Genomic DNA, 18,949 nt, shown 5'->3' with positions numbered 1-18,949 from the left:
TTATACCACTGAACATAAAGGTTCTTATGGAAAACACTGACAGAATGTAAACTATAGGATAGCAATATGATCAACTGCTGATATAAGTGATCAACTGCACAAACTGACCTAATTCATGAAGAGGATGCATATGACAATGTATTTCAATTTACTCAGGCAGGGCTTTCACAAAGTTTAGAGTTGAGAGCCCTTGAGACAAGAGAGTGACCTCAAGTTCACTATTTAAGGATCTGACTTGATGAGGAGCTCCAAGGTCTTTTCCAGCATTGGAGAGAATTCCCATTATTTATATATCATCTTGACTAATAGTAAAGCCTGTGCTGAACTTGCAAGTGTAAATTTATAAATAAATAAGGGGCGGGGGGCTAAAATCCCAGGAAAAAAGATGGCATAGAATCACTTGGGGGTAAATTGTATCTTTCTAGGGAAATACCTGCAAACAATTGCATGGCCTGTGAAATTCTGTGAGATGAGCCTTGCTGAGTGTCCGTCAAATTTCTTCTTTATGGGTTGGGAGCCAATGGATCCTGGGGATATGTTGGGTAGGGCAATGTCAGCCCATCTGTGCTGCTCCTCCCCATAGGCACATGGCTGCTGCAGAAGCTATGCTGCCATTAGCAGTCACCTGGATCCTTTGCAAAATGTGAGAGGTTAGAGTGGAGAAGATATTTCTGATCAGGTTCTTATACCATACCCATCATCATGCTACCTGAGCACCTTGCCAGAGAATACACATACATGATGTACATTAACACTTTAAACGTTCCTTTCCATTGTGGGGGTGTAAATGATATAATTTATTACTTTGTCCTTATGTAAATTGTAATCAGAGTCCAGTTGCTTTGTGTGAAAATAAGTTCAAAGAAGCAAGCTTAGCATTTGAGACCTGCAACGGGGGAGGTCTGGGGTCATTCTTTGTTCCTGTGGGCGTAAGTTCCAAAGTTCCAGAACAGCTGCTGAGAAAGACCCAGCTCCAGGTAGACAGGTTCCAGTGTTCTCATGGAACAGAGCTATTGAAGGCAGTTAAGGTCCCAAGAATGAAGCAGTCCTTTTGAACATCTTGGGCCCAGACCTCAGAGATCTTTGTAAGTAAGAATCAAGATCTGATACTTACTTCTCTGGCTCCCTTTAGAAAACTAGGTTAAGTGGCATGTTACAAGGGTGATGTACAAAATGTGGCAGCACCTCTCCTGAGCAACATGGACTACCAGTAGCACAAGTAGCAGCCTTTTCCAAGGCTCCTGCTTTCAAGCCAAGGTTTATGGAGTTTTAATTATTTAATCTCTGGTTGGTTTTTTTTTGTTTTTGTTTTTTTTTGCAGCCAGTGTTATGTGAAGTCTAGCATCAGCGAGAAATACAGAAAGACTCCGATGCTACATCCTACTTCAATGATTTGGGAACAAGCATCCTCAACTGGAAGAAATATGATGAGAAGCACTTTAAAATGTTTCCCTGTGCCTACCAGCATAACCTCGTTCTTGCTTCAGCCAGCTCCTCCTCACCCAGATGTCAGGATAAATGGGCAGTGTTGGTGTTTGCATATGATGCGAACAACAAACAGGGAGGGTGTCATCTACATATTGCTAGCATTTGAGACCACACAGGCTCATAATCTCTCCTACCAGTTTCATGTAAATAGTGAATCAAATAGTAGGAATGAAGCTTTTAGATTAAAGTTGTGGTGGCAAACGAGCACCACCATCCCGGGCCATTTCTGACCTATATTCTGCCTACAATCAGCTTGAGATAGACCTAGGATATTGGCTATGGACGGACGTGCTTGAGCAATTCCACCCCCCCACTGCCTCCAAATACATGGAATCCCAACACAGTGGGCTCCTGAGTGTTCCCAAAGAGGGGAAGAAGGGAATGCCATGGAGGCAACTTCTCTTTTTGAAACCCTCTTAGGTGAGATCTGCCCAAGCAGGATCTTCTCTGCTCCTTTAGAATTTTTCACTTGGCCATGAAAGTTCTACATAAACCTGAAGAGCAATGCAGATTATTGATTATTGAGCCATTAATGAGTTCGTGTACCAAAGAGTATGCACAGTATATCTCAGACTGACACCTCTCAAATGGTACTATTTTTGAAAGTAAGCATGCACATATAAACCACGTACACAATAGATATAACAAATGCTCAGTGAAATGTATTATGTCACTCTACATGCAAGTATAAAAGACCTTTGACATTACGTATGTGAGAAAAATGTATGGCATTTTCAATACTTTTGCTAGGAATAGTCATTGTTAGGAAGGAGGGAAGCTGAGACTTAGGAAGTAAATAGAAAAGTCTGTCTTAAGCGATCTAAACCAAACACATCATAAAGAAAAGAGTATTTTTACTTTTTGTATCAGTACTTTTGAAAATAAAAACAGCTCAAATATTATGTTTGTGTGGATCTACACCAAAATGCCTGCAGATGCACATATAAATAAGGGACCTGAAAATCAAAAATACTTGAAAACTTGCTAATAGGTTTCAAAGTTCTATAACCTAATATTGATAGTAGAATCCTTGGTAGAAGGGAAAATGGGAATTTGCATGATTTTTCTTATAATGTATATATTATGTATGCAAATATCTTCCAAGCAAAATAATAAAGCACATTTCAGTAGTCAGAATTCTTAGAATCAAATGTTACTTTTAACATAGCACAAGAAATGACAAATTCCATAATGTTATTTTTATAATGTATCACTGGTCCACAATGAGAAACAATCTAATATATAGATTTTGCATTCAATCTTTGTCAAAAACTACATAGCACATCAAACGTTAATAGCACTAGGGGGTTCAGTGATTAATACAAAAACAAATGGTATATTATAAATTTTCTTTTGTTCTTCACTCAGAATGATGCAAGATGCTAGAATGTAACCTTTAAGGGTTAAAGAGTTTAATCAATGTCAATGTCTGATCTTCTGAAGGCGATAAAGAACAGTCTGTCTAGCGATACCCAACAGAACATCACTTTGTCAAGCCACAAAGCACCCAAAAGCTTGTCAAGTAAGTTACCAGAAACCTCTTTGTGGTTAGAACTCAGCTCCTTCCTGCTTGACCTATTATTTGATATTTGACCACTTGGTTGCAAGACACTTGCTCTTTCCAGCTGAAATGTCACTGGGGCATCTTGTCAGCTCCCCGACATCTCGGCCTGACATACAATTTTACTTTTGTGTGCTACAAGGCAGAAAATGCAGGGCAATGGCTTTGCTTTAAATTCTGTCAGCATCAGAGATGGGCGTCACTCTTGGGTCCTACCAACAACAACAAAAAAGGAGTCTATTTTGAAGGTCAAAACTGCCATTACTTTAAAGTATTTCAGCTTAAACTAAATATATTACCTGTAACACTGGTATGGGAACTGTCCTTATAAAGTACATAAACATGTCATCAGAAATCCTCCCTACACAATTATTCTACTTTCTCATCAAATGCAGACTTGATAAAAGGATGAGTTTTCAACGCCTGCAGGGACCAGATTCAGCAGTTAACTTAACTTGTTCAAATGGGCAAGTGGTATCATGTAGGAGCAACCTGACCTTCTCACATTGACCAGGAGTGACATTATTGTGCAGGAGGAGAAGCAGTCACATCATTTCTGTTTTGCACAACCTGCTTAAAGTTTGCAACTAAATGCTTGTCTTCAGTTGAGCTGACAAGAGAGAAGAGGGGGCTCAGTGAACCATGGCAGGGCTGCCATGAAATGACAGGAATCATTGGCATACATTTCAAATAGCTCTCTCAATCCTATTAAAGTATTGCAGTCCTGATTTAAAATAGACAAGTATGAAACAACTTTGATAGATAGAGACTAAAATGGCTTATTGATTTTTTTTAAGTCTGAAGAAAATTACCCAAAATGTGTCATTCTTTAACATTTAAAAATATATTACATAAAAATGAGCAACTGTGATAAATAAAACTAAAAACTGGACTGTTTCACTACACCGGGAGGGAGAAGTATAGAAACATGGATGTATGAACAGACACTCACCATTTTCAAACAAATGTAAAATTTAGTGCCAAAAAATACATGTTAAAGCACAATTCAAAGGTAAGATAGTCCAATAAAATATCATTTTAATTGCATCATTTAAAATTTATACAGTTTTTTCCTCATAAAATTAATACAAAGTCTTAAAAGCCGTTTTGTATTGTTCTTTTGGTGCTGGCTGAGATGTTGAGGGCAGAGGAATAGGATGAAGACTGAGAATGGGGTCTATTGTGTATAAAACTGTAAGATGTATCTGCCTCAGCTTGCAACGGCAAAAAATCTGGGATACAGCTCTGGTCGGGCTGAAGTGCTGATCTTGAAGCCATGGGGACGTTTGAACTGTCTCGTGATTCCTGGAATAAAGTTTAAAAAAACAAAAACCACACACACTTATTGTGGATCTATCAATAAAATCAATAAATACAGTAGAAATAATTTCAATTTGTCCTTCACGCGTTTATGTGCAAGTTCTTTTTTGTTTTATTAATTTATTAAAAATGCATATATACTTTGCCAGGCACTTCAACCCTAGGTAATCAGCAGCAAAGAGCTTCATATGAAGCACTTTGCACTAGTACTGATCATTAGGAAACATCAGCTTCCACAGTCTAAAGAATTTTGCATATGTACAGTACATATTTACCATTTGTAATGCTGGAAATCTTACATTAGAAATGACATTAAGAGGTATTTTTTTCTTGATAAATAGCTTAACTTACTCTACCCCGTCACTGTATTGGGAAGAATCCTCATTTTTGTCCATTTGCGCTTTTTCATTTTTAACTGTGTTTTATTGTAACTTAATCAAACTCTTCTTATTATTCTTTTAACATTTGTTGGATCATAAAATCATCATAAAACACACTCTCAAAGTGCCTTACTTGGAAATGTGATCCATGTTTGAACAAATCTAGGCATTTAGTCAATTAGTTACAATCGTAACTACCAGTTAATATTTAGCCTTGAGAAAATCCCAGGGTCAAATAATTGTGCATCATATCTTGACAGTTTATGGAATATGGATATAAGGTAACGTCACCATTAGAGCTCACTCATATCTATATAAACTGTAGTGTAAAACAGTAGAATTCCAAATATTTCCTTAAAGCAACTTTTGTTGTTTTCCCTCTTCCCATTTTTACACGTCAAAGATTCCATGTATGGTACGCTGAAAGCATACTGAAATTAGCCATTGCACGGTCCACAGCATTATACGCAGTGGTTAAAATAGCCCATTAAAGGACAAAAGTGCAATATGCTACTGAGTTTTCTTAACTTTTTTCTTTTAGAAAAAGGTGTTTGTGTTCTCCTAAATATCCATGATTCGCATTTTGAAAAAATGCCAGAGTTCTAATGGTTAATGTTACTATACTTCCATGATCCATAAGCTTTCAAAATCTGATGCACAAATTTTTTTGGTCCTGAGATTTATTTTTATTATATATGAGAGAGAGAGAGTTCCCTTCCCCCTTCCTACTCCCCCGTTACTACTGTTGAAGAAAAATCAATGGTTGCATCTAACACCTAGTTCAGCAATTTTCTTTGATGTTGATTCTTTTGATTTCCTGATACTCTACAAGCTATCTTATGGCTGACTGAAATCAGCAAGCTTTATGCTGGACCTTCAAGGAGAACCAACATGGCAGCAGATTCAAATCTCCTTCAAATGCAAGGAGATATTTAAAATGAAGTAGTAGCTTATGTTTTGCTAAACGATTGTAGTTATGAAGGTGAGTTAACCAAAAGCATTAGCAAATATTGATCTGCACCACCCCTGGCATTTCAGTCCGATTTTGCTCAGGTTTTGTAGGACTGAGGCCATAATAAAACTTTATTGTATTTGTAACTAACAATCTGATGCCTTTATGGAGGTCTAATTTCAATCTATTGTACCAATTAGCAGTTTTATATTTTAAGTTTATTTTAATTAGCTTAACACATAAATCAAAATAGAAAATAAAATTTATATGAAATCCAAAGCAGAATTCTTCCATGCTGTTTGTAGAGATTCTGTTATTTGTTTTGATAAAGAGTTTTTGCCAGTACAAAGAATAAGAATAAACTGTATAATTTTGAAAAGACTGTTTTCTGTGTTTAAGGAAATGAAATCACTAAAAAATAAACTGTAATCAAGTTGCCCAATGGATGACAAATATTGAAGAAGGGCTTGTTTAACATATCAGTTTGCACTGTTTTCCATGTCTCAATTAATGGAACTATCATATTGATTAAAAATCACTTGCTACTATCACATTCGCACCATTGTTTTTCCCCCCAGACTTATATATATATATATATGATCAAAATCTCAAGTAAGGAGTTGGGAAATCAGGTTTCCTTTGAGAGATGCACAAAAAATGTATGAAACTTAATGATTGGCAGCAAGTCAATAGACTATGTTACAGTAAAAGCTTCAATGTTGGGGGGGGGGGGGGAGAGGTCTGTTTTAGCTATCCAGTTCCTATGTTACACTTCATACAAATCTAGTGCAGAATTATATTCACAGAATAGGGTGGAAATAAAATTTTATAGTAGCTTGACTGATGTAAAAAAATCTTCACTACTATTGAACTGGTTTGGATCTATATTATTATATAAATTTACAACAAATAAGAAACTAGTATTTCACAGAACTGTAAAAAAATAAACTGACATAAATTAAAACCATTATGAAATACCACTGCGTACAAATGCATGAAATTTAAAGCTAGTTATTTCCCCAACAAACCTCTTTTGAAACCACTGCCGTCTATCTGTATTTAGGCACTTTTTAAAATTGTGTATTATTAAGATGACAAACTGAAATGGCTGGGAAGGAGCTATGATGATAATCTATCATGTAAATATGGGTGTAGGTAATTTTTAGAAAGGGAATCACTTACCTGAAATAAGGGGTCTGTTCAGGTAAATCTTTAGCATAGCACTTTTATTTACTCAATCAATTGTAAATGATTCCATCTAAAATGTCACACACGATCAGGTAAATATATATTTAGGACACAATGTGCCTAAGAAAAATATTAATTCAAAATGCTTTTGAAACATAGTAATTAGGCATGTCCCTGGGCCATTTTTCAAAGTTTGAAAGCCTAACTTTTAAAAATATGTTCTTCCAAACAAGAAAATATGAAATCAGTCCATATTATAAAATAATTACATTGTAAACTATACTTAAATCAAAGCCATATTTTAGTCATACACCAGCAAAAAGACTTTTAAAACAATGACATTAAGTTGATTATCTTTCATAACTCCTCTGTGATTAGGCTTTGATCCTATTTTAGAGATTGCCCCATGAAAAATTGAATGATTTTCCCAATGTTTAAAATAATTTTTACAAAATTGATATTACTACATATGGCATTGTGTGGGAACATGATAATACTGTCACGTGTGACATCCTCATGTATGAAATTATTTAGTGATGTCAGCATATGCAATGGCATCACACTGAGATCAGGTTTTAATATTTAAATACTTGTGGAATAATACACACATATTTGGGATTGGTGGAGTATGTGTATGTGTTGGTGGTACAGATGGATAACTAACGAATACCTACTATTATAGTGAAGCATGTTGTACAATATATTGTTTATCTTTAATTGTAACAGTAAAATCTATAACTAGAGTGAGCTCACAAATCAGTCAGGATGGTTTCAACCTTCGAAGTCTATGCAAGGATAATCTTACTGTACCACAATCCCCATCATTATGCATTGCTTTTATACCACCCTGTACTTTTTCATTTCTTTCCATTCTTCCGCAATGTGTTACACCAATACTTCCTTCTAATATTTGATTTTGTATCATTAATTTTCAGTGTCCAAAACTGCTGTAGAAATTTCCTCTTTGAAAATGCAATAATTACAATCCAGTAATGAGATGAAATAAAAATAGGAACACTAAAACACCATTAAAAATCCCATTTGCCCGATTCTCCATGATTTAGGACTGCTGAATCATAAGTAACAGGCCTGATTTTCAAAGGTCCTGAGCACCCACAGCTGTGACTGAGTTTGATGGGAGATGTGACTACCCAGCACCTCTAAAAATAAGGCACAATGTTTTTATTTCATGTTAATAAATTTTCAACAGCTCAGCATGCACAGCCACCAGCGCAGGTAATTATAAAGTCCAAGGCAAGTGCATAATACATCATTATATCATCGACCACTCAGAAGATAAGTCCTCAAAATATTTATCTTTAACACTGGAATGATAGCAAATGACACCAAGGCATGCAGAAAGAAAGATTAGAGTTAGAGTTAGGGATGAGATGGGGGTGGGGGGGTGGGGGGGAAGAGTGATATCAAAGTTATAATTACATATAACAATATAAGAATTAGTTAAGGTCTGGTGTCCTGTCTGTGCTAGGTGAGTGATGGAGATGTAATTGATATGCCCAACATTAAATCACAAGCTAGATTTTATGGAACTTGCTCAGTCATAGAGTCACATCTGCATGGAAAGAGATTAAGGTGCAAATTATGGGATGCCTGGTATACAAAGGTGTCTGCCAGAAACAGTCAAAGGTAGTGGGGTAGCTCTAGGCAGAAACTTCTTGCGCTGATTCCAGCTTCTCCAAATATCTGTGGAGAGGCTGCAACCACCAGGAGGAAAAGCAGGGTGCTACAGGGCAGGGTCTAGGAGTCATAGGACATAGTCTACATATTTGTGCACAGTTTACGCCTGACTTGGCAATGGCAACTAGATTTATTCTACCCCCATGCAGAGACATAATCTAGAGTGGGGGACAGGCCATTACTGGGTAGACTATGGTGGGGGGATGACACACAATAGCACTACTTTAGCAGCACACAGTCTGGCTTTATCTACACTGGACATTTTCCCTTCAAGATTTCCCATTTTTGCTACCATCATGGACAGCTCGATCAGTGGTAAAAACAGCAGGAGTACTATGGTAGTGTAGTGGCTTTCACTTGCATTTTAACTACAGTGTTGTTAATAAAATCTCTGAGAAATGTGACATGGTGGTTAAAATACTGGATAGGCAGGTCTTACCAGCATTTATGCCATTGCTCCTACCAACAATGGGAATTTTTATAGGAAGAGAGAAGGGAAAAAAAAAGTCTAATGTGGACAGTCCCTATTTGAGAATCCTTTTGGGAGCATTTCTGTTGCGAGGCAGAATTTGGCCCCGCTAAAGGGTTCCAAGGTTTTAGATCACGCAAAACTACTTTCAAACACAGCTGTTTCCAGCATGGAGTTGCCTATTTGCTACATGATGGAAATCATTCTAGGCTTCCAGGACTCTGCTATGAGTCTCTTTGCTGTTAGAAGTAGCTTGAAAGAGCCATGTTCACTCTGGATGAAATAAATAAAACATAAGAATGATGAAAAGTCTAAAATCTGGCGCTTAAAAATGGGAAAGCGCTGCTACTGAGTGCCACTGTAACGTAATGAGCGTTAGCAAACTTTTCCAGAGCAAGAAAGTATAGTAGCCAACAATAACTGTTTCTTTCCCATGTCAATGGTTTCACAACTCTATATGCTGATGCAGTAGGACTCAAATTGGTGTTCTGTAACAAACAACGTAGTAACATAGTAACATGCAGTATAAATCTTCATTGTCAGCATTTCTTCCTGGATCCAACGAACAAGTTGTCAGAGACAACAATTCAGTAGACTGCCAACTCACTACATATTAGAAAGGTACACATCACACTTTCTTCTTTCGGAACTGCTAGCCAATAGTTTCTAAATAGCTTTTCCATTACTGGACAATTTCCTTTTACGCTTACAGAAGTTTTTATGTAACCAAATGATTAGGTAATTATCTGGAAACAATAATTATTATCCTACCCCCAGCATGCTCTAGCAATTTATATGCTGAGTGGAATCACCAACTATAGGCTCTGCTTAAAAAAATAATCAAAAATAAGATTTAATATTCTAATAGACAATATATTTCATACATTTTCCTATAAAGCTCTTGAATAGAATTTTTTTCTGAAATATATTCACAGCCTAAGGAATACCTATGCCAATCTACAAGACTTTTGTACTTGTGAAGAACCTGTAGGACTAGAACCATGATTATCAGTTTAATATCTAATAAGCACAATGTGTGAACTATATCTTGTAGGCAGGGAGATGGTCTAGGTCTTTTGCATTGTTAATTTCAATAATTTCTAAATAGCTTAGTTAAAATCCACAATCTATACTGTCTTTCAAGATTCTTTCTGAGCCATAGCACTGTACACATGTTGTCCTAATAGATCCCAGTTTTCAAACTGCATTGTTTTACACTGCTCTATAATGATATTGAAACCTCAGGCTAATCACATAAGGTGCTATTTTCATAGTGTAATACTCAGCATGCATTGATTTAAACCCAAATTTCTAATTCTTTACTAATGGAATACGTTCTCATCACAGAAAGAAACTTTTCACTTATGCTATTTATTTATCAGTGTCCCTGTACCTTCTCAAGAGTAAATGCACTTTTTATTTTTTATCTGACTAGCAAACCTGAATTGTTATTGATTTATTTTGTGTTCTGTATTAAAACTTACAATCTTAGGGGCACACGGTACTCTTATTAAACTGTTTTGCTGTTTCTCTGAACATTTTTTCGGTATATAATATTGTTACTATGTGTAATTGTGTAATTGATTGCTTCCCTCAGTTCCAGGCAAGCCCTCCCCAATAGGAGAGTTTTCCCTACAACTTTTCACTGTTTATCTTCCTTGTATCTGTACTTGTAATAGCTGCCTCCACAGCACTTTACCTCAAGTCAGTGGGCATGTGAGAGGAGACTGAATATGTGTGACCTCAGCAATACACTCAGTCTCAAGGAGCCCATATAGTAGTCCTTGCCACTGAACCTGTTTTTCTCTGTGCCGGCAAGAAAGCATTGCCTATTCAACAGCTTTAATTGTCAAGTCTCGTACTCTTCTTGAGAAATGTATTCAGCTATCAGCTGAACTACCAAGCAGTCTAATTGTTTGCTGTAACCCTTCACAGTTTCTTTCTGAGTTGGATGTACATTGACGCTCCAGCGGAAAAGGAGGAAAAAAGTATATTTACATTCACTTTGCCAAACATTAGCATCTTTTGTTCAATCATTTGAATGCAGAAGGGTTAGGAGAAAACAGCTTAGAGAACAAGGGTTGACACATACAGTGTGAAATCTTAAGGTGCTTGAATGCAATGAGGGAGAAAGTGAGACTGAACCACATTTCAGCTCCCTAACTGTGCTATAGTCCATATGAACTTTGTGACAGGTCTCTGTCTCTCAGCCACACTTGACTAGCTTTTGCTGACATTCAACTGTCAGACAGCAACCCTTTACCATGCCCCTAACATGCTCTACAGCTTCACCCAATTAACTCGCTTTCACTTGACATTGCAGCAAAAAGCTTCATAATAGGTGGTCAAGGTGCATGGTGTCTGCCTGCCCTCTAACTGCTCACGCACAGCAAGATGTTTAACTATCCTGCTTCTTGCCTGTTTGCTCCGAACTGGTGCGACTACGATTTAGTCATCCTATTTACTAAACAGGACAAGGGAAGCTGAGATATGGCAGTGGTGCATTAAGCTATCTTTTACAAAAGTCTAATTTTAAAGCCAATCCTTGGACCCAGTTACCAGAAGCCTTTTGGTTAAAAAAATTACAGAAGTTCAGTAAAATGTTTTGATCACTTTCTAATTAATAAAGATATATTGTATTAGCAAGATGGATACAGGATGAAAAATTAGGTAAAAGACATTATTTCTAACTAACATTTTACGATGTAGAGGAGAAAGGACTAGGAACAAATTAAAGTGTCTTTATGATTCAGTTTTCTTGCATTATAAAAATCTTTAGACATTTAGAAAATCAACATTTCTATATATTTTGGTTAAGTATGTAGTACTTATAAGTAAAAATATTTAGTATCCATAAATCTATATATCCAAGAAAACAAATGAATTGTAAATCTTTTTCTTAAGATTTCAAGTGTCCACTCTCCACCTGTTTTCTGGACAATGGAATCTGAGAATATATCTGGGACTCACTTATCATTCTTTTGCAAACGGATGAATTTAGAAAAATCCAGGTTACTTATCACTTCTCACTAGTGGTTTTCACTAAATGTTAGTTAGTGCCAGGTTAACCTGGCAATGTCCTGAGCCCTTTCAACTTCTATTTGCAATCAGTACATGTGGGTGCTCAGCACCATTGATTGCCTCTATAGATACACACTTTTCAAATCATGAGCCATACAATGCAGACCCTATATCTGTTGAAAGCAGTTTGATAGGATGGGGCATTAAGTATGCTGATAGGTGTTGAAACTGAGGATATGAAGGGCCTCATGAATCCAGGAGGTTGTTTTACTTCTATATTTTGCATTGGAATGACCACTGTTGGAATCCTGTGTCCAGTTCTGGTGTCCACAATTCAAGAAGGACATTGATAAAATGGAGAGGGTTCAGAGAAGAGCCATATGAATGATTAAAGGATTAGAAAACGTGTTTTATAGTGATAGACTCAAGGAGCTCAATCTAATTAGCTTAACAAAGAGATGGTTAAGGGCGACTTATCACAGTACACACATAGCAAACAATTTGATAATGGGCCCTTCAATTTAGCAGAAAAGGGTATAACACAACCCAGTGTCTGAATGTTGAAGCTAGACAAATTTAGACAGGAAATAACAGTGAAGGTAAGTATTCATTGGAACAACTTACCAAGGGTCGTGGTGGATTTTCCCATCACTGGCAATTTTTAAATCAGGAGTGGATGTTTTTCTAAAAGATCTGCTCTAGGAATTATTTTGGGGAAGTTCTATGGCTTGTGTTATACAGCATGTCAGACTAGATAATCATTACGGTCCCTTCTGTCCTTGGAATCTATGAAATTAATTCTCTCAGTTCCTGTCTGTCTATCTAATCATATTTTAGTGATTCCAAAAATTAGGGAACGGGGGGAGGGAGAGGTATGGCTCTGTGTAGGCAATTTGTTCTGTAAATTCCAGCTACTGACAGAGAAAACTAAGCTGCCTTTTGTCTCTACCAACCCTGCATTTCTGAAGATTCTCTAATTATAACAAACTTTCCAGGAGGGATGGGGGAGCAGTAAGTTTAAACAGGACTGTAGAACAGCCTCCCAGAGAGAGCATCTGAACACTAGCCTGGGAATCTGGACAATGGAGCTAAGAGAATGTCTGCAGTGAATTCTGTGTAGCTGCCCTACAGGTTATAGCAACTCGAGAAAGGTAAGAGCCCTTCCAACACCTGAGCATATGCCTCACTATAGCAAGTTTGGATACATTCCACAGTCCATTTGGACAGGTGCTGAATGGAAATGGACTCCTCCGTTTGATTTTTTCCCTCTATAAGCAATGAAAAGACAAGAGATTTTTCACAAAGTGTCTTTGTTCTTTACTGATGGAAGCAGTGAGCACTAGACATCCTTCTTGTGCAGTGCTGCAGCTTCTAGGGGAGTCATGAGGATGAGGGAAGAAAACCAAAAGGGAAATGTACTGATTGAGGTAGAAACTGGACACCACTTTAAACTGAAATTTATGGCAAGGACACAGAACCAACTCATCTTTATGAAAGATGGTAAAGGTAAGAGTAAGCTGTAAAAGCTCTGTACTTGCATAATTCTGGCAGAGCTATTTGCTGCTAATATGGCTACTTTTCAAGAAAGAAAATGTAACAAACATTTCCCTAAAAGGTTCAGGTAATGAAATAATATTATTCAGAATTGCAGTGAGATTCTAGGGCAGGGGTCCCCAAAGCGGTGCCCGCGGGCGCCATGGCAGCCACCGGGGCATCTAAGTGCGCCCGTGTACTGGCCAGTGGACGAGCATCTGCCAAAATGCCGCCAAGAAGCAGCGTCATCCAGAGGCTTCGCCGCCGATTTTCGCGGCAACACCTCTGGATGCTGCTTCTCGGCGGCATTTCGGCGGTGACGCCTATTGATGTTGCTGCTTGTTGGCAGCATTTCGGCGGATGCTCGTCCGCCGCCACGGTCCTCAGTGGCTCATCGACTGGCACCCGCCAGATGAAAAAGGTTGGGGACCACTGTTCTAGGGAGTCCCGGGGGTCTTCAATGCAGGATATAGATAGAGCCTTTCTAAAAACTCTTTTCCTTTGGATGAGCAAAGAGGGCTTTTCCCTCTACTTGGTTGTGAAAATACACATTAGTGTTTATAACACTCTGTACCTCAAAGTAACACCCTGGTACCCCCATATTCACACTGTCATATAATTATGATATGTTTTGTACAAAGTATATCTTGTGAGGTATCATTTTAAAAGTCTTCATCTGTTGAACATTAATATCCTGTTGGATTGTATGTACTATCATTGTATGGGAAGTTATGACGTATTGCTATATGTGCTACTGAAATATGTTGTGAGGCTGGGAAACGCCCACAGCCAGACTTTCACTAAGGACAACGGAGCACCCATCACTGGCCAGATGGGCATTGACGACCCATGAAAAAAAGAATCCACTATCTCAGAGGCTTCTCAGAGAAGGCACATACACCATGGAGGCAATCAACCCACATCACAGCAAGGATCTTTCTAGAAGCTGGAAGAAGGTATAAAAAGAGATACAGTGACATCATCACTTGACCTCTCCCCCGCCTCCCATTTCAACACCAAGTAGACCATCTGAAAGACAGAGACTTTGGACTTGGGAGTTTGGTCCCAGGCTGGAAGGAGGTCCAGTCTGTGTATTGAGGAACTGTAAGCTGCTTGTACCATGTTAGGGGAGACGCTGCTTGATTCAAATCTTGTTTAGTCTGTTTAAGTTAGGATTTAGACTGCATATTTATTTTTGTTTCTTAAGTAACTAACTCTGATCTCCAAGCCTGCTACTTACAATCACTTAAAATCTCTCTTTCTGTAGTTAATAAATCTGTTTTATATTTTACCTAAAACAGTGTGTTTTGGTTGAAGTGCTTGAGAAATCTCAGCTCAGATTACAAAGGCAGGTGCTTGTCCATTCCACACTGAGGGAGTGGCTAACTACTTCATGAACTTTCACTGCCCAAGGGAGCCTTGAGCAGTGCAAGACAGGAAAGTTCTGGGGTGCAAGGCTAGGAGCTGTGGGGAATTGGCTGGCACATCACTGTTGATGGTTCATGAGTGGCTGGGAGATCATTCATGTAACTATGTAACCCAGTTGGGTGTGTCCCTGCCTGTGGATAGCTGCGTAAGTGCAGTGTCGGAGGCTTGTAGCTTGACATTAGCATTACAGTGTGACTACCCAGGTTGGTGGGTTTGGAGGGCTCAGTGGTCCCATAATCCAGGTTGCACCCCAGGAACCCCATAACAGTGTTTTCCTTAACCCTGAAAAAGAAAGGGAAATACTAAATTGATAGATCCCAGTGTCTTTAGGATCCAATGACAGACTGCTGGTGGGGGTTGGGCTGTGAGAAACCAAGAGAATCTGGGCCACAGAGCTTTTATAGTCTTGGACAATGAATCTATCTGCACAAGCTTAAAGAATAGACCAATTCTAGTCCACTGTACGGGGCACACACACATGGATGCAGGTACAGGAAGGACAACTTCATTAGCTTTAAGCTACAGCTCTGTAACTCAGCTCATCTGAGCTAATTTTAGCTATGATTTTTAGTTTAGAACCACATTGTTTTGCTCAAGACCCTTTTGAGGACAGGAAGGAACAAAACCATTATACTGTAGTGCTCCAAGTTAACTATTGTTGTAGGCAGCCTGTCTTCATGACTTAGAGAGAGGACTGCTTGTTGTTGCATTGCATTGATCATCTTGGATCAGGGAGGAAGCTGTACCTTGTGGGATCCCAAAAGGTTTGGGATATTCTTCATATAGCCAAGCAAACTTTTCATGCTTCTCCAAGCTAAACATTTTGAGTTTCACCCACCTTCTGTAATGCTTTATCTACCTAACTTAAGGACAGTCTTATATATTGTATCTGAAAGAGTTTATATCCCGTGAATAGCTGGGAGGGGAGCTTTGCTCTTATAAAGTTCAGGTAACTTAGAAAACAAGTATTTTTTAAGAAAGAAAGCACCTAAATGAAATAACCTGAAGGATGACTGTGGAACAAGCCTAACAGTAAAAAGATTTCATTCAGGACTGAGGAGATGATTTAGAGTAAGAAAGAAAATTGCATTATTAGCAGCCTATGGTACATTTGAGAATGCTGTCAAACATAAAAACGGGTTGCATTAAACAGCTGGGCTTGATCCTGGTCTCACTTGCACTGGTTCTATACCAATGTCATGGGACTGATTTTAATGCAGTTATTCCTGATGTACCCTGCTGATGTACCCTGAGATTAGAATCAGCCACTTGTGGGTTCTTTAAATCAGAAACTAGCCTAACAAAAGAACTGGCCTTTCTGAGACATTGCTCAGAAAATACCAGTTAATATCTGAATAGTTTAAAATAAATAGTCATATGTTTTAGGCTTAGTTTCATTTAATGTCTAACATGTAGGTCTTTTGTAAATGCAAGACCCAAATTATACTAACTGGGCAAGGAATCAAGCTTATCAGTTATAAACAATTTGAGTGTGGGTGAACTAGGGTTACTGTCTCTATTGTTTTTGGCCCAGTTCATATATACAGTTATACTTCAGACTGTGATTAAATAAAAGCCTAATAATTAGTTCAACAGAACCTTGTATACTTATTTGATTCAAGAGCACAATCAATTTCTAAGTTCAGCTGCTAGTTCAGGTACTGGAATATCACTTTATATGAGGCTAAACATTCAGTTTCAATGCCGTAAGCAAACGGAACTAATATTTTTTGCATACCAATCACATTGTATGGGAATCAACATTTTAAACAAATTGTTAATGGAATTTCATCCTTTGGTATATAAGCCAAATGTGTGTTCTGAAAGCTCAGTGGAGTTTTTAAAAACCATATAACATTACAGACTGAAGTCAGGCATGTAAAATTTTAATCAGAAGAAATTTTCATAAGGAACATGTAAGGAGATTTTGAAAGTATTTTTAAAAGCCTGAAAACTTTGATATAATAAATAAATGCAGTTATCTCAGCATTATAAATGCAATTCCTATATATTTTTCCTATATGCTCTCCTACATTCCTATATATTCTTTTTACTTTGTTTACCATACAAATTGTGGAATATTTGATATATTTTGTCAGCTTTTTACAAAGAGACAATTCCGTAATTTGGTGTTCTTTTTGTTCCAAAACGGCATAATTTCAATCTCATGTTATTAATCAGGACTCCAAGTTAGATCCTCTACTTTAACAAACATAATCTTGCAGTCTGATTTTTAAACATTATTTATTGAGTGAATTTAGGGTTTTTCAAATTTAGGCTTCTCCACACCTCCCAGCCAATATACTTAAACTCTGATTGTCACATTTTGCATACAGAAGTAAACTTCAAATATAAAGTTCATATCCCTCTGGCTCACAGGGATCACTAATTAACTATAAACCACTTTTGCTAGTAATAGTTAGTGATAGATTTTTCAATTGTTCCAATAAATATGGCATTGATAGGTATTTGACACCAGGAAGCTTGGCAAAGTCTTGGTTAAATTACAATATATGCTCAATTTCACTTACTTTTGGGTGCTTTGTTTCCAAGCTTTGTTTTCCAAGTGAAGAAGCCTGGAAGCCAGACAGTTTGAAAGCCTGATAGTGATCCTGTCCAATGGTGTACATCTGCCTGGACAGCTATGCAATTGGGAAGACAAACAAGGTCCTAGAAACCTCTGTTCCAAAGGTTGGAGAATCAGTGAGCGTTCCAAAACTTTTCCATTGTGTTGCCTCTGGCCACCAAGGGCTTGCTTCCTTAACCAATCTGACTGTATTTACAATAACCACACCAGTGTGTGGCATGGATGAGTGAGTATGTTAGTTTTAGCACTAGGACATTTTGTAATATTACCTGTATGTTCTAGTGTTCTTATTATGAACCCCAACTTCACAGTTCTAGATTGGCTCTCAGACTCAAAAGTGTTGGATCCCCAAAGCAAAACATGGCATTGAAGGTTCCAAGTGACCCTATCTAACAGAGTATACCAATTGGATCAATTGTGCCATTTGAAGAGGATGAAATGGGATCTTGGAAATCACTGCAACTATGTTAGTGTCACTTTGTATATACTCAAAGTTGTAGCAGTATTAAGCAGAGCAGTACAGTTCTCCAGCTGCTATCAATACGAACATTCATTATTTAAAAATTGTGTGTAAATACTTATTGCACATTAGAAGGTAACCACCTTTCCTTCTAAAAAAAATGCTTTGGCTTTTTTTAAAATAAAAAAAACTGATGTCAGCAACCCAGCACTCCTGAACAACCCAATAACAGTAACAACAAACTAATGCCTGCACAATGAAGGAAAGAAAAACATTAGCAAGGAAACAGATTTTACTTTTAAGGGATAGTACACTGTAGTAAATATTTTTTTTTAAATTAAAAAAATTACCATGACAACATCTTTTCCTCTGACAGAATGAAGTTATCTAGTCTATTGGGTACAAAGTCCATATTTTAAAACCTGTTTAAATATCCACTTACTCAACAGATCTGAATTGCTCCAGGGAACCCTCCTGATCTATAGAGTAAATAGGTCTTTACCAGATCAACTGGAACAGCTGTACCATCACTAAGTGATGTGGATTTCACAGCCTTCTATGAAAGAGTTATATATTTAATTAAAATACCCCAAAAGCAAATAAACATATGTTTAGTTAATATAAAGGAGGTGTGACTTAAATGTACACCACCCAATAAAAATAAATGTTAAGATGTTATTTGCTGACAGTATGCTCTTAAGTCATGTCAATGTTAAAAGGAACACAATTATGAGTTAAGAACGGTGTTAATTTTTTATGCCCTAACTTTGAACTTCCTATCTTTTATCTGTGTATGTCAGACCTTTTAACATACTTTAAAATTAAAACTCAGTAAAAAGATATAAATAAGAAATTTTAAAGTAT

General features: G+C 37.4%; 1 protein-coding gene across 2 annotated transcripts in view; it reads right to left on the bottom strand.

Moving 5' to 3' along the window:
* Nucleotides 1-4,070: 4,070 nt before the first annotated feature.
* The window catches only part of CCDC171 (coiled-coil domain containing 171), a 215,773-nt gene continuing 200,894 nt past the window's right edge, over nucleotides 4,071-18,949 (bottom strand). For both annotated transcript variants that reach the window (XM_024211088.2, XM_029911722.1), the window contains one exon: nucleotides 4,071-4,354. In XM_024211088.2, the coding sequence (XP_024066856.1) occupies nucleotides 4,145-4,354 (210 nt within the window). In that variant the 3' untranslated portion in view covers nucleotides 4,071-4,144. The remainder of the gene's footprint in view (nucleotides 4,355-18,949) is intronic.

The sequence above is a fragment of the Terrapene carolina genome, unplaced genomic scaffold (genome assembly GCF_002925995.2).
Source record: "Terrapene carolina triunguis isolate 2854851 unplaced genomic scaffold, T_m_triunguis-2.0 Scaffold113, whole genome shotgun sequence".
In the NCBI taxonomy this organism is placed as follows: domain Eukaryota; kingdom Metazoa; phylum Chordata; order Testudines; family Emydidae; genus Terrapene; species Terrapene triunguis.
Note: the sequence above shows the minus strand (reverse complement) of the source record. Positions and strands in the feature narration are given on the sequence as shown.